The 19,296-nt window shown below is 36.9% G+C and overlaps 1 protein-coding gene across 1 annotated transcript in view; it reads right to left on the bottom strand.

Moving 5' to 3' along the window:
* jag1b (jagged canonical Notch ligand 1b) overlaps positions 1 to 6,180 on the bottom strand; it is a 30,701-nt gene extending 24,521 nt beyond the window's left edge. The window contains exons 1-2 of the mRNA XM_042737295.1: positions 5,833 to 6,180; positions 5,250 to 5,552 (exon numbers count right to left, since the gene is read on the bottom strand). Of these exons, the coding sequence (XP_042593229.1) occupies positions 5,250 to 5,552; positions 5,833 to 5,904 (375 nt within the window). The 5' untranslated portion in view covers positions 5,905 to 6,180. The remainder of the gene's footprint in view (positions 1 to 5,249; positions 5,553 to 5,832) is intronic.
* Between the last annotated feature and the right edge of the window lie 13,116 nt (positions 6,181 to 19,296).

The raw sequence follows: 19,296 nt of genomic DNA, 5'->3' as shown, positions 1-19,296 counted from the left end.
GTTATTTCTTCCACAGAGTGCCTTACGTACTAATAAATTCCCACTAATGTCCATTCTGCATAATGACCTTACATGACAGAAAGAGTTACGAGAAGAAGAAAATTGCAGGTTGAAAGTGAACTTGTTTCTTTGAAAAACCCACAAAAATCCCCTTTCACTTCTCACTTTCAGGTCTTTTGTGTGCTGTGTTTTGTTCCTCTTTTTCTCCATGGAGAGGAATGTGGAGTGAGGATCTGAGGGAGTTGCGGGGGGTGGGCTGCTTTTAGCATGACTCCAATGCAGGCCGAGATCTCTGGAGGGGTTGGCTACATTTCAGCACTTCTGAAACGCTTTGTCTGACTTAAGGTCATCATGGCTCTCACCGGTATCAGGTAACAAGAGTCACGGAGAGAGAGAGAGAGAGAGAGAGAGAGAGAGAGAGAGAGAGAGAGAGAGAGAGAGAGAGAGAATATTCCGCCTAAGAGAATAAAATGATCGTCCATATCTAGGATTTAGTGTTAGAAATTGATTGAAAAAAGCAGAGGCATATGAGAGAAAACGACCGTGCGTGCAAACGTGACTCTGCCAGAATTGAAGCATCTCTTTTCGGCACCTACTTGTCAGATTCACACTCTCCTACTCTTCACGAGGGACCATTGAATTTCCAACATCTCCAAGGTTCTCACTGTCCGTTTGCAGAAACAATGGATCCTGAGTCAAACAAACCAATGTGCAACACCTCTCACTGTACAAAGAGCTAAAATTAGTCTGGGTCATTTGGATCTCGATGACCTGAAGAATATCAAGATAACAACATTGCCAAAACAAAGCATCACCTCAAGTGGGAAATGTCAATCAAGTGGTACTAGAGATTCTAGCCAATATGATACAACTTTCTATGCTCTTAAGATTCTATACTATGCTACAAATGAATTTATGCATCTAAATATAAAACTAGAAAATGTCTGAAATTAGCATGCACAATTGAATTTTGGTAAAAAAAAAAAAAAATTATATATATATATATTGCTGCGACCAGATAAAGGCATAAAAATCCCATTAATATAACTTAAAAAATTACACTACTCAAATTCACTAACCAGCTACTCAGCCATCTCATAGTCGCCGTGTTTATGGTTATCAAATATCAGTTTATTTGATGCAAGCTGTGTCACCTCCACTGAGATACACCTTGTCCTTCCTCTCCTTGTCCACACTTGAACGCATTGTTAACACAAACATGCTGTTGATTCACAGCCCCCATTGAATTAACAAATCTTGCCAGTTTATGTATATCAAGCACACAGCTCATTGATTTCAGCTGCCCTGCACTTCCACACAGTGCTTGAAAGTGCCTGCTGCCGTATCTTATGGACATGTCCGGACATGAGCTAACACAACCTCCCATCAGATCAGGATAGTGTCTAAAAAAAGATGGTGGACTTAGTAACCCAAGCAATTGTTTTCCCTGACATTATAATTTTATATTTACATTTATGTATTTGGTAGATGCTTTGATCCAAAATGACTTGCATTGCATTAAAGGCATATATTTTTCTATCAGTTCAGGCTTTCTCTGGGAACCAATCCCATGACCTTGGCATTGCAAGCAACACACTCTACTCTTTGAGCTACAGAAAAGTTTTGTGCCTTAAAAGGGTTTAAACAGGCTAAATGAATGAGAAACAATCATGGTTTTTCGGTGAGAAGCAAGGGAGGTTTTAAAGACAAGGGCCGCTTTGGATCTCACTCCATAACTCACAATCTGGTTATCAGCTCTAAATGCCTGCTGCTGCCAGGTTCATTTTTCCCATGCTTATCACTGACCTCAGTGTCATCATTGAACTCTCACTATACCCATCAGCAGACTCCCAAGCTTTACACTGCATTTGCCTTATCGCTCAAGGCCTTCACAGACATCTGATAAAGGTCTACACTTGCTCCCAAACCCCCTGAGCTCTGATATGGGATGTATTTGGCTTCTACAAATGGCTGAGGCTCCTCGATTTTTTGCTTTTACCTCCGCTGGTAAAAGTGATTGCTAATAAGTAGAGACTGACATGTAAAGTGACATATGTTCAACAATGGCTCCGGATGTACTCTGCCAGATTCCAATCAATCAAAGTCAACAGGGTATACATTAGCAGCTTGGAAAACTAGACTATGACCAAGAAGGTAACCACCCTTTTTTGCTTTTCAGGAGGTGCAATCACAGAAGGAAGGCTTTTTTTTGTGAGAGATTCCTATCAGGAGTGGTGGCCGCAGATAAGGGGGGCTCGCAGGGAAAGCTTTTGATAATCTTTCACTGCTCTCTCTGGCGTGGAAAATGAGACAGTCTTCCCTGATAACAGGTCTGTCAGTCACCTGTGCGCACACAAGTGCTACTGGCAGCCATCTAATCTCCTGTCACTCAGGAAGGCGATCGCGGGCAGGGACTGAGGAGAGAATCGGATCAAACAACACATCAGCTGTCAGGCATCCAGTCAAAGGGAGGGTATTCAAGATTAGACATCTCAATACAACAAAATGTTTCCTGGTAACATCATAAATCTGAATTGAGCAAGTCATGTGTGAGGTGATTAAGAAAAGTTAGCTAAACAAAACATCAGTACTACACTACTTTACAATGGCCTAACAATACCTCATTCAAGACCTTAACAAGGGCAAGACAAACCATGCATTTCCCCGTTCTACGACTTGAGTAATTTGCACTTAAGTGCCACATCAGAGGAGACCGTATAAAGCAAACATGTCATTATCCCCTTAGCTGCCCGTAGCTCTTTCCCTGAGGCTTGTGGACGGTTTACCTGCATTTTATTCCCACACCGACCAACCCTCAGCATGCTGTCTTTCCCAACAGCATAAGAGAAATGGACAGAATGTGCTCAGAAAAACAAAAGAAAGACTTTAAAATATGCTTTGGATTACTTCTGTGTTTACTTTGAAAGGGACATGAATTAAATACACACATAAATTCTAGTTTAGCTTTTAGGAAAGGGAACGGGTTCACAGACTATTAATCAGAATGGAAGATGGGACAGGAAAAAAGGAATTATCCAATTTGCTGGTGAACCAGCTTTTTGGCTCATGCTGAGCAGACAGGCCCCAGGTGCATTCAGGGCCATGGGGCCAGAGAGCTGCACTGTAATTTGCTGAAACGGCCAGTATGAGAAGTAAGGTCAGGGCTGGGACGGGTTTGTCTAGGAGCCGATCTCATCACTGCTGAGTCGAACGCAGCTTCCTGTTGCTTGCCCTGGGCCGGCATTATTCCTGGACTGGCTCCATTATGCACAGTAATCCTCCCTGTAGCCAGTTTGGCCCGGCTATTGTCACCCCCCGTTTCATGTTCGCTGAAGCTGGCTCTGTCTGGGTGGGCTATGCTTAAAACCCTCTCTATCTCTCTTGCTCTCTTTTACTCTCTACACCCCTCTCTAAAACTAAAAGCACGGGGCAATCAAATGCAGTAAAAGGTGCAAAATAAATGGGTGGTTTTCCAGTAAATGAAACATTTAAAGTTTGGCGACGAGAGTTGGCTGTTGTGTCTGGGAACTTGCTGAGAGTAATTACAGAGCGTTGCAAAGTTAAAAGGTGCCATACCTAGCCTCCAGTCAGCCGTGACTAACACAAAGCCTAAACTTCAACTCTCCCCAGCTGCCAACCGAAAAAATAATTAGCGACTGACTGAAGTGTACTATATTGTAATTTTAGATTTTATCATAATTTTCATGATTAAAAGAAACCATTTTCAGTATGCTTTGGAAGTGCACATCACAAAAATAGCTGAAGTGTTACATGATCAACACATGCCCACTGGCCATCTAGTTCACATACTGGACAGGTGGGCAGCTCACTGGGGCAAACAGTTCAAACAGGGACACGTTTTCTTTGTCAGACCGACAGTTCGTCCTTTGATTTTATTTATCATTTTGACCCTGCTGAGAATGTATCCACAATGACATCATCAAACGAGCAGGTGCACAAGCACTCACGCCAACAGAACATACGAAAGGACAGTTCAACGTCCCCACAGTCAAGAGCTCCTGAGAAATTAACACAAACACATGGTTCCCACACTTTCTGACCAATTAATTTTTACAACTGTTACACAACTTTTAAAATTTGATTAATTGATTATACTTTTACAGGCCTCAAAATCACGTTCCCTGACATTTTCATGTTTTCCAGGACTGTGGGAATTCTGTGAATATCTATTTCTGAATAGGGAATCCCAGAAAACTGTATCAAGTAGATCAATACCACTAAAATAGCTCCAACAAAGGTATTGCTACCAGTTTTAGGTTACACTACACCAAAGTTTACGACCCCCAACCAGACTGTCAGCCAACCCTGTGACCCCAAGTATAAATAAAGCTAGATTTTCTCAGAGTTATAGTTTCATTAAGAATATTAACTAACATCACTACATAACATATCGTTAAACAGTCAAAAATCTCCTAAAAACGTATGTTTTATCTAGCTTACATTCTCCATTGACCCCCGTGGAGTACCTTCAGGGACCCTCAGGGGTCCACAGGCCCACAATTTATTTAGTTTATACAGCTTAAATGTTGGCAGAGATCAAACTACATACTACAGTAGGGATTCTATTACACATATCATAACACACAGGTTTACTGCAAATCACCTGCAGTTTAGACTGACTTGATAACACAAGTTATAAAAGCGCCTTAAACAGATGACTACCATTTCAAGAGATCACGGTCAACTCATAAATTCTTTAGTGCTGCAAGACAAACATTGGTAAATCTCTCTTCTGAGAGCTTCGGCTCATGTGCTTCACACCAAACAAATTGTCTTTTATTTGCATTCTTATGCAGTGACACAAATTAAGAGGTTTATTTGATGTATTTATTTACAGAGTTAGCTGACTGCCAAAAAGGAGACACTGAAAGGAGGTTCACGAGGAGTGAATTTACTGCAGGCTGGCCACTGTCAACATGGCACGAAATTATAATCAAGACATAAATGTTTTGCCAAGGAAACATCTTTGCTTACATCCGTTTAACATTTAAATGTTATCACTTTCAACTCGACTTCATCTGTCAGTAAACACATTTTTGAGTAGTGTAATGAAGACCTCTTGAGTTGTTGTTTCTGTTTACAGTGTCGTGCACACACAACTAAACCAAGCAGGCAAAAACTCCAGGACAAACCGCACATGTGGATCGAAACATTGCTACGGGTGTCATCACAACCCGCTATGACCTCATTAATTATGCTCTAAAACAAGAAATGGGATATCTACTCACCGGCCACGCAAAACTGAAGGGTAAAACTATCCTTGACTTTTCACTCCGCGTTCCTTTGGTCGAAAATTTATTCCCACCGAGAACGGGCGTAGATCCAGTTCCGAAACTGCAAGCCCCAGCCGCGGAAACTCGCGATTGATATTCCTTCAGACAAACTTTAAAATATGTATCACACTCGTCCCGCGTGCATTTGCGATCCGCCGGGTTCCTCTCTCCGTCGCAGCACGAGCCGTTCTGCAGCTCGCCTTTCGCATTCTGCATTGATACGATTTCCAGCTCGAAGTGCCCCGATGCATCAGACACCTGTTGAACAGAAAGAAAAAAACAACTTTAAATCCGTTTATATAAAGTGCAGCAAAATCAAATTTGTCTCGTTTTATGGAATAGACTGCTAAACTTTGTCTGCCAATCTGTCAGTATCAGACTGAACCATGCAGAACGTTTGCGCTGCTTTTGTGAGGTCCAAACATTTGTCAATGCTATTTTATGATACATAGCTTTGTGGTCCAGTAGAGGCTATTTTGAAAATAAATAACACAAAGACAGAAAAAAAAAACATTTCAGTAATTTAAAACAGACTCACCTTCGTCGGCAAGCATAACAAAAAGGCATGAAGGTAGAAAGCAGAAAATACTGAACTCCGTCGCACAATCATGCCTTCTTGTTGGTGTTGCTTTGAGACTCAGAAGTTCTAGCCGCCTCACGGCTCTAATGTACTCCCCGATTTAACATGCACGGGTGGAGAACAACTTTATTTCTTTCAGAAGACTATTTTCCAATGTGTAGGAAACTGCCTCCTATTATCCCAGCGTATCTGAAATTCTTATCTTTCTTATTCTGCTTCTCTCTCTCAGCGGCGGGTATACATTACACAGAAGCCATGAGAGCGTTTGTCCGCGACTGACTGACTGCGCGTTCAATACACCAAGTTCAGTTAATGGGGGTGGGACGCATGCGTAATTTTAATATTCAAAAGTTAAAGGGTGTGGCGTGTAGAGAAGCCCCGCCCCTGTCCCCCAGTCCCACAAGATGACGGGTTTATCTGGGAGACTTAACCGCATGTTCTTCCACTGCAATTTTTTTTTTAATAGATATATAGTCTTAAAGGAAAAGGAATACAACATACTATATTAGGCTAATTAGTTCACTGTATGTTAAATATTTTAAATAAAATACAGTTGTGCTATAAAATAATAAGAAATACATTTTTAAGGGGGAAAAAAAACATGTTAAAGTTTTATATTTAACTAGGCAATACATATTATTTTACAGTGAAATACTGTCTGTTTAATAAACGCATCAGCATTTAAAAAGGATGGTTTGCAGCCAGACAGATATGAGAGGACACAGACACTGTTATTTAGAATTGCGGAATGCACATTTAGAAACCTTTAAAGTCATGCATTTTTTTCAGTGTAGAAATATTGACACAAAAAGGGACATTCACTTTATGATGTCAACATTCAGTGATTGAAAAGACTCTTTCAACGGTCGTGTATTTTGATACCCATGTGTGATAAAATCCCTGAGGCATTCTGTATGCATAGATCCACATACAGTAATCTTGAATTAATTGCCCCCATATCTCTTGCTGCCCTCTTGTGGGCATGGGGCAAATCTGAAAAGCTATTTGAATACAGAATCCCACAGACAGGTTATGTAAAGCAAATTATGACTGCCAGATATCTTGTACTCTTTCTCTGACATCATGCATACAGGTCACGCTACAGGTCATACCACAGACTTTAGTGCAAACAGTCCCACAGCATGAGACAGTGGCTAATCAGTAACTAGTGGGTTATTTCGCCACATCATTTTACAACCACTGTAGTATGTGAAACAGGCAGGATTGTGGTATGAAATCTTCTGATAAGCAATCCTATAAGGAAAAATGCATTTCTACATGTCAATCAAATAGTAGTCACAGTGTTGGTAGTCTATTAATCTTGATGTTGAAAGATGAGTGAAGCTCTCTGTTTATCTCTGTGTTGGATCTGAGTAAGGAAGCGATACCACAGAAAGAAAACAATGTAAAAGGAATTACAAGCATTTTTATGTCTTGTTAGTATATTACTTTTTATTAGAATCACTGTGGTGAGTTCTTAAATTTGAAATATATAGAATTTAGTATCACTAACAGACTGTCTGTCTGCCATTGGTCAATTTAGTATCACTAACAGACTGTCTGTCTGCCATTGGTCAGTCAAACACATAGCCCTGCCCTAAACTCACACCATTGGCTCAGCCAATATTGCTGTTTTAAAAGTTCAGTATTTACATTTATTTTGACCTTCATTTGGTTCACTAAAAGTTGTTTTATAGAAAGAATATTTACAGGACATGCATGCAATACAATTTAAGATAAACTGTAGATTCACTTTTTTTTAACCGTTCACCTTTATATTGTAATGACAGCAGAATCACAGCCCTTAATAATGTGTGTGGCCACATAAAGGAGATCCATAGCAAGTTGAACGCAAGATGCCAGGCTGATATTTCCTGTCGGTGAGGTTCAAGATTAAAGGTGTGCTGGACCTTTTGTACCAGCCACTGTGCCTTTAAAAGATTCTGACCCCCAAGAGAGATCTCAGGTTACTCACTGCATTCAAATAGCCACTCTGTGTAATAAGGATTAATTAGACTATTTAGACCTCAAAACTTGAGCGCTTTCCCCTCAAAGGGTTTCACCCATTTTGATATCCGCATTCACATTTCATCTGGGATGCCAAAGCCTTTCTTTTGAAAGTCAGACAGGTTTGTGGGATTTAAACCACTGCTTTTGTTAGAGACTCCCTGGCCTGCCACTTTAGGATGGTGCTGGTTTAAAAGCAACTATAGATTAATAAGATCAATCAGATTTTAGAGTATATCATATTCTGTATGCCATTGTAACATCAAAAGTTGTTGAAGCTGGAGATCTGAAGTTCAGAATCTACTCTGAGAATGTAATTTGAAGATTTTGTATCGCAGTCTTAAGAAATGGTCATGATTGGTGCTGATAATTATATAAATATATATTAGTGACTATATTTAAATGTTATATATTTTGTATAAATATACATCATAAAATGTTTGTCAAAGTTGTGAATAAAAAAGATTATTGCTAAAAGAAAATACTATTTTAATCTTTCTACTTCAAAATTTCACATTTAACTTGCAATTTCTGATTGAACATTGTTTTAACAGCAAATCATACACCGATCTGTGTGTGTGTTTATTACTTTTTTCCATGTCAGCTTATCCGCAGGCCAGAATCTGTGTTTGTAAAGCTGCCCCAGGGCTAATGTGATTTGAGTAATGACCGCACAAGTAAGCCGCAAACCTTTGGGGATCCCAAATTTGACTGGGGACCTGAGATGTGTACGGGTCATCAGATTGAACTAGACTTTTCCGGTCTCACTCTGCTCTGCTCGCCCCCTTTTTCATCCTTGACTTGGATCAAACCAGGCAGTTATGGGCTTCTAAATCACGCCTGAAACCAGGAACAAAGGGTCAGATGGCTGTTGCAGAGATGACTATCTATTGTCTGACACTCAGTGCTATATACCAATCCAATTACTTAAGCTTGTTGCCACCTCTCATATTACAGTTCACCAATGCAAGTCCAGCCTGACAAGAATGTGGTGGAACAGATTGTGTCCTTAATAAGAAAGCCCATGTGCTTTCACTGCAGGTTCTTGGATCTTGACAACCTCTGACTTTTGAAAAGCTTTTTAATTCATATGAATTAGATTTTTGTTTATTTGCCATTGGGCCGTATATTATATATTTATCTGTATATATTATTGAATGATAATTAATATCAGAATGTTTAATATGGTGGTTGTAGTGTATTGGAGTGGCAAGAGGTCTGTCTAGGGATTTATGAAAGATCAATGCTGTGAATCTTTAAAGTGCGCACGGCTAGAAGATGGGGAAACCGAACATTGCTGGCAGATGATTTTACAGAAATCAAATGTCTCCCGGAAATAATGATGTACTAATGTTGATCCAAAAATAATACTGTTGTGCAACATGTTGTCTACATGTGACTGGACAGGGAAAAAGAGAGAAAAAGAATAATAGATATAGGAACCATCTATGTAGAGAGAGGGAGAGTAGAATATGAAAGAAAGACAATTAAGGTGCAATGAGATATTTTTGCATATGGGAGTCATAGCATGTATTGGAAGATTAATTCTAATTTAATTCTAAATAACAGCATTTATTTGTAATAGAAATCTTTAGCGGCATTTTCAATGTCTTTACTTTTTCCTATAATCAATTTAATGCACCTTTACTGAATAATAATTTGGATTTCTTTAAAAAAAAAAAAAAAAAAAAAAAAAAAAAAAAATCATCCAGACCCCTTTTGAACAGTCCTGTACTTTAGAAAAATGTAATTTTTTTTTTTTTCTTGGTTTCAGAGAATTGCCCTAATTGAAGGAACACCCATATTCTGATTTACAAGTCAGGCAAACTTTATAAATAATGGACATTTTCATTTCAGTGTTTGTGTATATGTACTTTCATGTTTGTTTATGTAGGTCTTCATCTATGTGCTCTCTTAAGCTGTTCATTGACATTGACAGTCTGATTGTACTATGTGAGGATGGAGAGAACTGATCCTGGCCAGATGACACAGTAAAGATGACACTATAAAGGCAGTGGTATTTGAAGAAGTGAGAGATAGAGTGCTTTGGAACATCTTTCTGCTTAGAACTTCTCACTCACACTTTTAGAATATTTACACGTTCTGTTTACGTGACCAGCTTTTACTTACCAGGACCAGGACAGCAGAGACTGTGGGTCTTGATATAAATATTATTCTCCCCTGATATGTGGAACCTCCATTGTTATTTTCAACATTTATCTTAAACTGGCCCTTGTGAAATAAATAATGGAGATTTCATTGGTGACTGCATCGGTTGGCGGATGGAAAGAAATCAAGCTCTAGGTCAAGTTATAAGTTTGGCATTTCAACTTTGACAAGGTCATCTTTTTTATGCTTTTATTACTGCATAGGGTGAAGTATATGAACTCGGCATGCTAAGTATAAACTTTTACCTAGATGACACAATATCATAGATCTTGATGTAAATTGAAATGATAAGCTTCAGGCAGTAGTAAAATAATGCTCTACTTTGATACAGTAAAGTAAAACAAATACGGCTTTGATTATTGGATTATCATAAGGGTATAATGAAACATTGGATCTCTTTACTCAGCCTCATTCTCACTGTCAGATTTTCAGAATCAATCAATCAATCAATCAATAAATCAGTCTGTCCGTCTGTCCGTCTGTCCATCCCTCACTCATCAATCAGCAATCACCAATCAATCAATCAATCAATCAATCAATCAATCAATCAATCAGTCAGTCAGTCTGTCTGTCTGTCTGTCTGTCCGTCTGTCCGTCCGTCCATCCGTCCATCTGAGTGCATTAAAAATAAAGGAATAATGTCTTGCTATGCTGTGACACCTACTGAACATTGCAATCGGAAATGCCATGATAAGAACACAGAATTAATCAACTCTAGTGTTTAAAAGGCTTATTTTGTACCGTTCTAATGCATAATAGCCTACATTAACTTGCACTATATTTCATATAACCATGCTGTTCCTTGTTATTTCGAAGTTAAGAAATAAATAGTGATGTAAACGAATTGTTTTTTTGAGGTGATTATTTTTGATGAATCACTGGAAACGGTTCGTGAGAAGAACTGAATGATTCGGGCTGATTTTCAAGTAAACAAATGCAGCTTTTTGATCAAGTCCGACTTGAAATTAGTCAAGAACTTGCATAAATATTATCATCAGAGATGACATAACTGGGGTATTTGACTGATGGAGCAACAATTAATCAAAAATACTTAAATAGCAAATGTGTTCCTAACTTGTTTGAATGACGCTGATATCATTATCTGCACATTGTTTATTGTAAATGCAAAAACTTAAACTGTTCATGAGACTATTTATTTCATTTTAAAGGGTCAACAAACTAATTGCATTAATCTGGCTGATGTGTTATCTGAATAATTTATATTGAGACTGAAAGTGTCCCATAGAAGGGTTGATGTCAAGATAAAATAGTTATGGACTTAAAAGACACATGGCGTTCTGCATTAATGACATCAAATCTGGCACAACAGGTGTTCACGTAGCATGCAAGGACTACCTATATTTTCATCAGGTTATCTGTATTTTGTTCTTTCTCCATCACTCCAGAGAAGCAGCCAAGAGGGAAGATATACAGGCAGATTGAGCCTAAATCTGCTTAGAAGGTGTTATGTTGTATCACAATCTACATTATTGTTTCTTGTCTTCTACAAGTGTATAACTTCATCCCCAATGATGCCATAAAGAAACTGTGACGTTGCTAAAGCCTTCTTTCTCAGCTGTATAGTACGTCAGTTTTGTAATGAACAGGGATCCAAGTGGATTAAGGATGAGAGTGAGTGTGTTTGTTGGTCTGTGTGTCATGAAGACAGTAGGCCTGTGTGTGTCAGTCAAAATGACGTTAACTAATTTGTGTGTCAGTTGAGAACATGCTCATTAATCCAGAATTTTGATCCGGTCATAGGTGGGGGCAGAGATGACTTGTGTTGCCTACGCACTCAGTGAGTCTGAGCCGATCATCCCTGGCTAATGCTTAGACGAGATACTGTCGTCACTTTCCCTCTCAGTGATTAGCATTAACTCTGTCACATACAGATGAGGAAAAAAATTTTTTTTTACAAAAAATTTAACTTAATGACAGTAGCTATAACCATATGTGGTCTTCTTCAGCCCTGTCTAATAAGCAGCCTAACAAATCTGTGATTGTTACACATTTGCTGAAAACAATACCTGCAGTGAGCTAAAAAAAAAAGGTTATAGCTGAATTCTGAGAAAAAAAATTAAAGGTTTGTTCGAATAAATATTATCCTAATATCCTCTTAGTCAGTGGCAGCATATGATGGCAGTCATAATGTCACAGATGCATTTTCCATCTCTCATGTGAAATGTCACAATTACTGGTGTAAACCTACTAAGGCACAAAATGCAATTATTATTATAATTTTTTTTATTTTTTATAAAATTATATTTTTATCCAAATGGATGGTCACATGTACAGAAGAGAATGATAATGACATTGTATGATTACAATGGGTTGTTCACTGTTGTTTTTGTTTACACAGCAAAAATGAACCAAACTCTTTCAAAATTTGGTTGTAAATCCAGAGTCACTTTGGTAATAAATAAGAGTGTCAGCCACGTTCTATAACTGAAGTTACTTCAGATTAACAAACACATTTTGGGAGCGAGCTTGGTTAACTTGTGCACTGTGAATAGAAGCATCGTTACGTTGTATTCACACATAATTTAGATATGAATAGAAGTGAAAACTGCATTTTATAACCAAAGTAGTTCCAAACTAATTTTGAGAGAATAGTTTGGTTGACCTGGGCTTTGAGAACAGAATCATTGTTATGTTATGTTCACACACAATTTATGTTATGAATTTGTTAATCTGGACTGGAGACACTTTGGCTAAAGAATGACATTTTTTTTTTTACTTATATTCATAACTAATTTATGTATGACCATAGCATAACAACAATATTGTTCACAAAACACAGGTTAAACTCACTCTCAAAATTCGGTTGTCAATCTGGAGTCACTTCAGTTATAGAATGCAGTTCATAGAAAGTTGCAGTTGTCACTTATGTTCAAGTAATATATGAATATAATGTAACAATAATTCTTGTTCACACAGCATATTCAAACCCACTCTCAAGATGTGGTTGTTAATCTGAAGTCACTTTGGTTATAGAATGCAGTTGTTACTCCTATTACATAACAACAGTTCTCACTTTCAAAATTTCAAGATTGTTAGTCCAGAGTCACTTCAGTTTTCTAAACTGTATTGTGTGTGAACGTTGCAGTATTTAGCACTTTAAAACAGACTAACAACTGTATTCTGCATGTGTGTGAATCTAGCCAGAGTGTCTGCACAGACCATAAATTCCTCTCTTAGCTTTAGTCAGCAGAGGACGGACAAAAATAAAAATGTTAAACTGATTAGTGGATGTTAGCAGGGGGAGATGAACAAGTCAAATGACAAACTGTTTCCTCAGCGACAAGTGGGCCATCTCAAGTCCTGATGAATGCTCTCACTTTATGCACATAAGTGCCTCCTCTGTACATGCTTGAGCTGTGCGTGAAGGGTTGCATTAGCACAGCTGTGTGGGAAACCCATGTTGCCGCTAAAACCCTCGTGCCCAGCGTCCTCTGTGTCCGGGCTAACATTAGCGTGAGAGAGAGAGAGACTATCCACAAATAAAAAAGAAAAAGGGAAAGAGGAAGGAAAACAAGTGTGGAACTGCTGGCACTGTGATCACAATGTTAGGAATGGGGATGATTGATGTGATGAGGAAACGGATTGGAGGAATTGAGGAGCGCTCGCTTGTATCTCTGCACACACTGAAACAACATGAGCTCTCCCACACCGGCCCCTGAGACCAGAACTCTGCGGGACATCGGGAGGGTTCCACTTCACTAGCTCAGGGTGCCATGTGACAGATTCTCAATGAGGTGGAACTGTGTCCTCCTTGGACAGGAAATGACTTGCTGGGCCTCGTGAGGCTAATTATTCACATTTCCCATCCACAGGAAAAGGGGGTTTTGATTGACTTCATCAAGCACTTCTGCTGCTATTTCCGTTTTGGTTGTCCTTATCCTTTCATCCCCTTCCAAGACATGTTTAATTTAATATAGATTACATTGTTTAGGTGTCTAGCAATGACTGTGGTTCTTATTAGTAATGTATTTTATATTATTTTGTTTGTGAAGACTGAAACATGAATGAAAAGGGGATTGACTTTGTTTAGTTGTTCATACAAAGATTGTTCTAATGGAATGCATTTAAAAAATGGCATTAATATAGTTATTTTTGTACTTTTTAACATTTTCCTGTAATTTACCATTGTTGCCTGTCTGATGGACTTTGGTTACTCAACCACACAAATATTGTTGTAGTGCACACTATGCACACATTCATTCATTCATTCATTCATTCATTCATTCATTCATTCATTCATTCATTCATTCATTCATTCATTCAGTTATTTATATATTTGTTTGTTTCCCTGTACTTTACTATTGCTGCTTGTCAGATTGACTTTATAGTTATTCAACCAAATACTTATTATATTTATTTAAATTTAAATACATACATTATTTTATTGTAAAAATGTTTTTTTATATATATTTGTACTTGTACTTTGTTTTTTATAGTTCTAATGCACACTATACATTTTTTACATTTATTTATTTTCCTATACTTTCTAATTTTTGCTTGTTAGACTGCACAATGTGACCGACCCCATTGAGATGTTATCCTACAATGATATATTTTATTTAGTCGATATAATAAAATAATAAATTGTAATTGTAATATATAATAATTATAATAGATTATTTATTAATTTGTTTATTTATCAATTACCCATGAATGAGCATGTCATCCAACTGATCCAAGTTTTTCTGATTTACCCTATGACATCCTTCGAAATTTGTTTCAGACAGCAAAATTGTACCTGTGTGCATAAACAAATCAAAGCTGGATTGAATAACATCTTGTTGCTGTTGCAGGTCACTGAAAGCAAAACCTTTCAGTTTCACTGGGCCTGTGAGGTAGTTGTGCCCATGTAAATGTTGGCTCAGTTGCATTTGTGTTCTTTCCCCCAAGTATGTTTACACAGAAATGGCTCTGCTTGCAATGAGAGGTGTGTGGCTAATTAACTTGAAAACACGTTGTTAAACTGTCAGCAAACACTGTTTGAATGCTCTGCTCTTCACTTTAAAGCTGGAAGGAAGTTACGGATTTCTCTGAGGATGTAGTGAGAGTCAATACTAACCCAGTTTGCTGCTTACCCGCACGTCTGCCCCATTTAGTAGCTAGCGGTGGGAGGCATGAGAACTGTCAAACAAACTTGCCTTCTCTTTCGCCTGAGTAGTGTGAAGAAATGCAGCCTGGTGGCCTGTAAACTCATAACTGATAAACAGTGCAGAAACAGATGCTTTAATGTCTTGTTCATGCTAAATTTATCATAAAAGTGTTAACAGTATAAATAGAGGGCATATTTGTTCTAAAGCCCTCCTTCACCACATTATTAAACAGGTAGAGCCTCTTGAAATACTTGTTTTGAATTGAGATTATAAATAATCCTTATAAAGATGTCTACAGTGAAAGTGCATATTGTAAATCATAAACATTTATCTGGCCATCACAGTTACTATGTATTTATGAAATTATGTCAGTTTAAGAATCTTCTTTATGGACTTTTTATAGACACATTCTCAGTACGAAGGTGAGTATTACATTATATAAAAATAAATGTTTATCATTGCTGTAGAAGTAAACTGATGATGTTCTTTGATTTAAGAGGGCACAATTAAGATATATTCTTTTATATAAAAAGTTATATAATAAAATAAACACACAAAAAAATTGATGTATTACCACCAACCCGAAATCCAACCATCAATATCATTAGGCAATATAATGATTAATTTTGAGGTCAGTATTACACCCGGTGTACTCCAAAAAGTGGATAAATGTATTTATTTGATATTTTATTTGCAAACATTTCTTTATTGCAAACATTTCTGCACTCTTTATCAGTTAGCTTCACAGGCATATCCAAAGTTTGGTCCCTAAATAACACCTGTGGCCGACTCCTCAAATCATATTATTATGGTTTGCTACTTTAAGTAAGATTTTCAAATTAAATATTGAAAATTTTGAGGAAAATTAACATTTACTTTTGTTCTTTAATTGTTAACAGAGTATTTTTGCAAATGGCACAGGATTGTCTTTTTATTTTCTGTGGAAACGTTCACTGTTATAAAGCTATTAAGGCTTAAGTGCTATGAACTTCATATTGCTGCATCTGCTAGTAAGCTTTGTGGCTGGGGAAATACCCATAAGCCCTTGTGAGTGAACAATTTTAGAGTGTGCAAATAATTGCTATTTAGAATCAACACACAATTTATCATATTTTACAACTTTTGACTTTTTGTAGAGAGTTTTGTTGTAAAGAGTTGTGGTTTATTCAGAGTCATTGTTAAGGTGATTAGTGCTTCTTTTTGTGAATTTGGATCCTGCTTAGTTAAAAGAATTTCTCGCCTGTGACCAAAAAAGTACATTTTGTTTTATTGCAGAATATTACGGAAAAGAAAAACCCACAATCTGGTCATACTTTACATCAACACCCTAGTTACTAAAATACTGCATTGAGTCAACCTGAAATATTTTACTGTGTGGGTTTAGGTGCACCACATGTGGTTAAATTATGAATTTCTCCTTGTTTACTCTGTTGGAAATGTTAAATTGAATAGGTTAAATAGGCCTTGAATAGGCCATGAATGGTTTTTTTTTTTGTCATCTTTGCCTTTTTGCATTAGATAGCTTAATCAACCATTATAATAGAGTTTATATAACAACTTAAATTTACAAAAAAAAAAATATATATATATATATATAGCTTTTATCTCACTCTGAAACTGTAACATTGTCAGTCAACAGACATGTTGAAGCTGGGTGAAAATATTGATGCTGGCAGAGTGAAGGAGCCTCTAGCAGCCCATGACGTAGCGGTTTTTCCATGACACTTCAGATGATTGTTGCCAAATGGTCCTGTCAGTAATAATAAATCTAACATAGACATTCCATTTAGTTTCAAAGTAAACAAAATCCTTTTCAATCCACACAGCTCATATGAACACATAAAGCAATAACTTCAAGTGGTCCAGGCAGCATTGTAAGATGATGTATGTTTTTATGTGTGAGGGGTTCTTTCTTCCTTTTCTTTTTTCACGTGTTCTCCCTTTTGTGGAATGTATGAAGCACTGGAGGAGGGTAAAATCAGATTGATACTGTTTTCTTAACTTTACAAATGGCAAAATCCCACTGTAATTTAAGAGAACCAAGTGTACCAGTAAAGTCAGCTGTAGAAACATCTAGCAGCCTGGCCTAATACTAAAATAATAACGATTTGCAACTTACAGCCAGGTGTTTATCATATTGTCCCCAAAGATGGAGAATTTAGAGTTCATATTTTTATATAAAGTTTTATAAAGTTGCTATTAGGTGACTGTATATACATGCCCTGTGATCTTTTTGGAGAAATAGAATCCAATAGAGAATGACTGATGCATCTTGGTGGCATCTCTCTGGGTTTCAGGAAGTGCACACTTCAATGAAGTGTATCAATGAATGTTTAATGCTAAACCAATGAGCCTGTTCTTCCTGCCTTCATGATGGATTGATGGTAAAAAAAAAAAAAGGTGTTTTGTTAGGTGTAAATTACATGAGCCTATCACTGGATATGCACTACTGCACATGTCCAGTGAAAAAACTCATAATGCTCAAATCTTCATTTGGGGGCTTTTTTTTTTTTTTTGATTTTATAATATTATTAATGTTAATAATTAATTCTGTATCAAATCAACCAAATCTGAGAAAATTCCCAAGCTAAAATGTTCGACTTTGTTCATATTTTTTCTCAAGAAAGACAAACATCAACCTATTTATTCTGACATTTCTCTAAATACAATAAGTATTTGGTGTATGCAAAGTGACCACATTTGGTTTTCAATTATTGAAAGTGAAGGAAATTCAACTATTTGCAAATGGGGCTGCATTGAGATTCCTATATCTATGGCATGCAAACTTGGTGGAAAAATGTGAAAAATGCCTTTTCCCTGTTTCTGAACAGACTTAATTAATGCAATAAGTATTTCTAAAGTTAATTGACTTAACTAATAGATCTACCAATCTCTGTGTAAAAATAAAATAATGATGCTGCCATCTTTCTGAAGTCATTCCCCGCCTGTAATTTGGCTTCAAATTTCAGGTAAAAAAAAATCTACAAAATATTGGATTACTCCGTATATGTTCATCCATGGCATTTTATATTTTGGCTTTCTTCTTTATTTATATATTTCTTACACTAGAAAAAAATGCTCAAAATTGCAGAATGACCATATTATTATTATTTTAAATTTATTGATATATATATATATATATATATATACTCTTAATACTTTGTACTTTTTTGGTTCTTTTTTTATGGGACATAATGGTTTATGGCTTATGCAATTGACTCTCAGCTGTTTTATTTAACAAAAAATGTCCCAAATACAGGTATTAGTAATGCCTCTTAAGCTCCAAAGAGAAAGCAGAGACCTGTCCTGGTGAAATATGCTTTGAAGGTGTGTTGGATATTTGAGATTGTGATCAAAACTTTTTGATGAATTTTGGCCATTTTGTTTTCCTCCTATGATTTGGCTTAAAACAAGGCTGAACTGGGATGCTGGTTGAAAAACAATAGCGTTGCAGTCAGAGAACAGCTGAAACTTGATGCCGTGTAGTAGACTCTATTAAAGTGCTGTCTGTGTGTGTTAGTGGGAGAGATAAGAGCAAAAAGAAACAGAATGATGTGAAAAGTACAGAAAGTGAAATGTGTACAAATAAAGCTGTTGGAATGTTGATGTGAAAACATCTGTTTTGAGATCTACATCATCTAAAAAGCTTGTTCTCAGACTAACTGGGAGTACTAGACTGAAATAGAAAAGTGTGGCATGCAAAAAAAAATAAAAATTCTTAACAGCCCAGATAGCCTTAAATAGCTCTGTGATGTTTGTCAAAGATGAGATGACAAGAAACATCAGATCTTAATTCTGCTGTACGATATGGCAACAGATAAAAAGCTAGAATACATTTTGTAAAAAAAAAACAACAACAAAAAAACTCTCCATCCATAATTTAATTTCAACATAAAACACTACACAGTTTGTCAAGCGATAAACATTGTTAATTATGCATTAAAGTTGGCAGATCGTAGTTAACATAGTGACATGGGAAAATTCTCAGTCTTCTTTCTTTGTTTTATAAGACATTAAGCCAAGTCAGTTCACTCAGTGGCAATCTTTGTACTGCCCCCTAGTCATCTACTAATCTTTTTGATAGCTCTTATCTACTTGAAAGATTGTTTGTCAGTGTTTGGTTTAAATAATTTGT

Source organism: Cyprinus carpio, chromosome B13, assembly GCF_018340385.1.
Source record: "Cyprinus carpio isolate SPL01 chromosome B13, ASM1834038v1, whole genome shotgun sequence".
NCBI lineage: Eukaryota > Metazoa > Chordata > Actinopteri > Cypriniformes > Cyprinidae > Cyprinus > Cyprinus carpio.
This window is presented reverse-complemented; position numbering and strand designations above follow the sequence as displayed.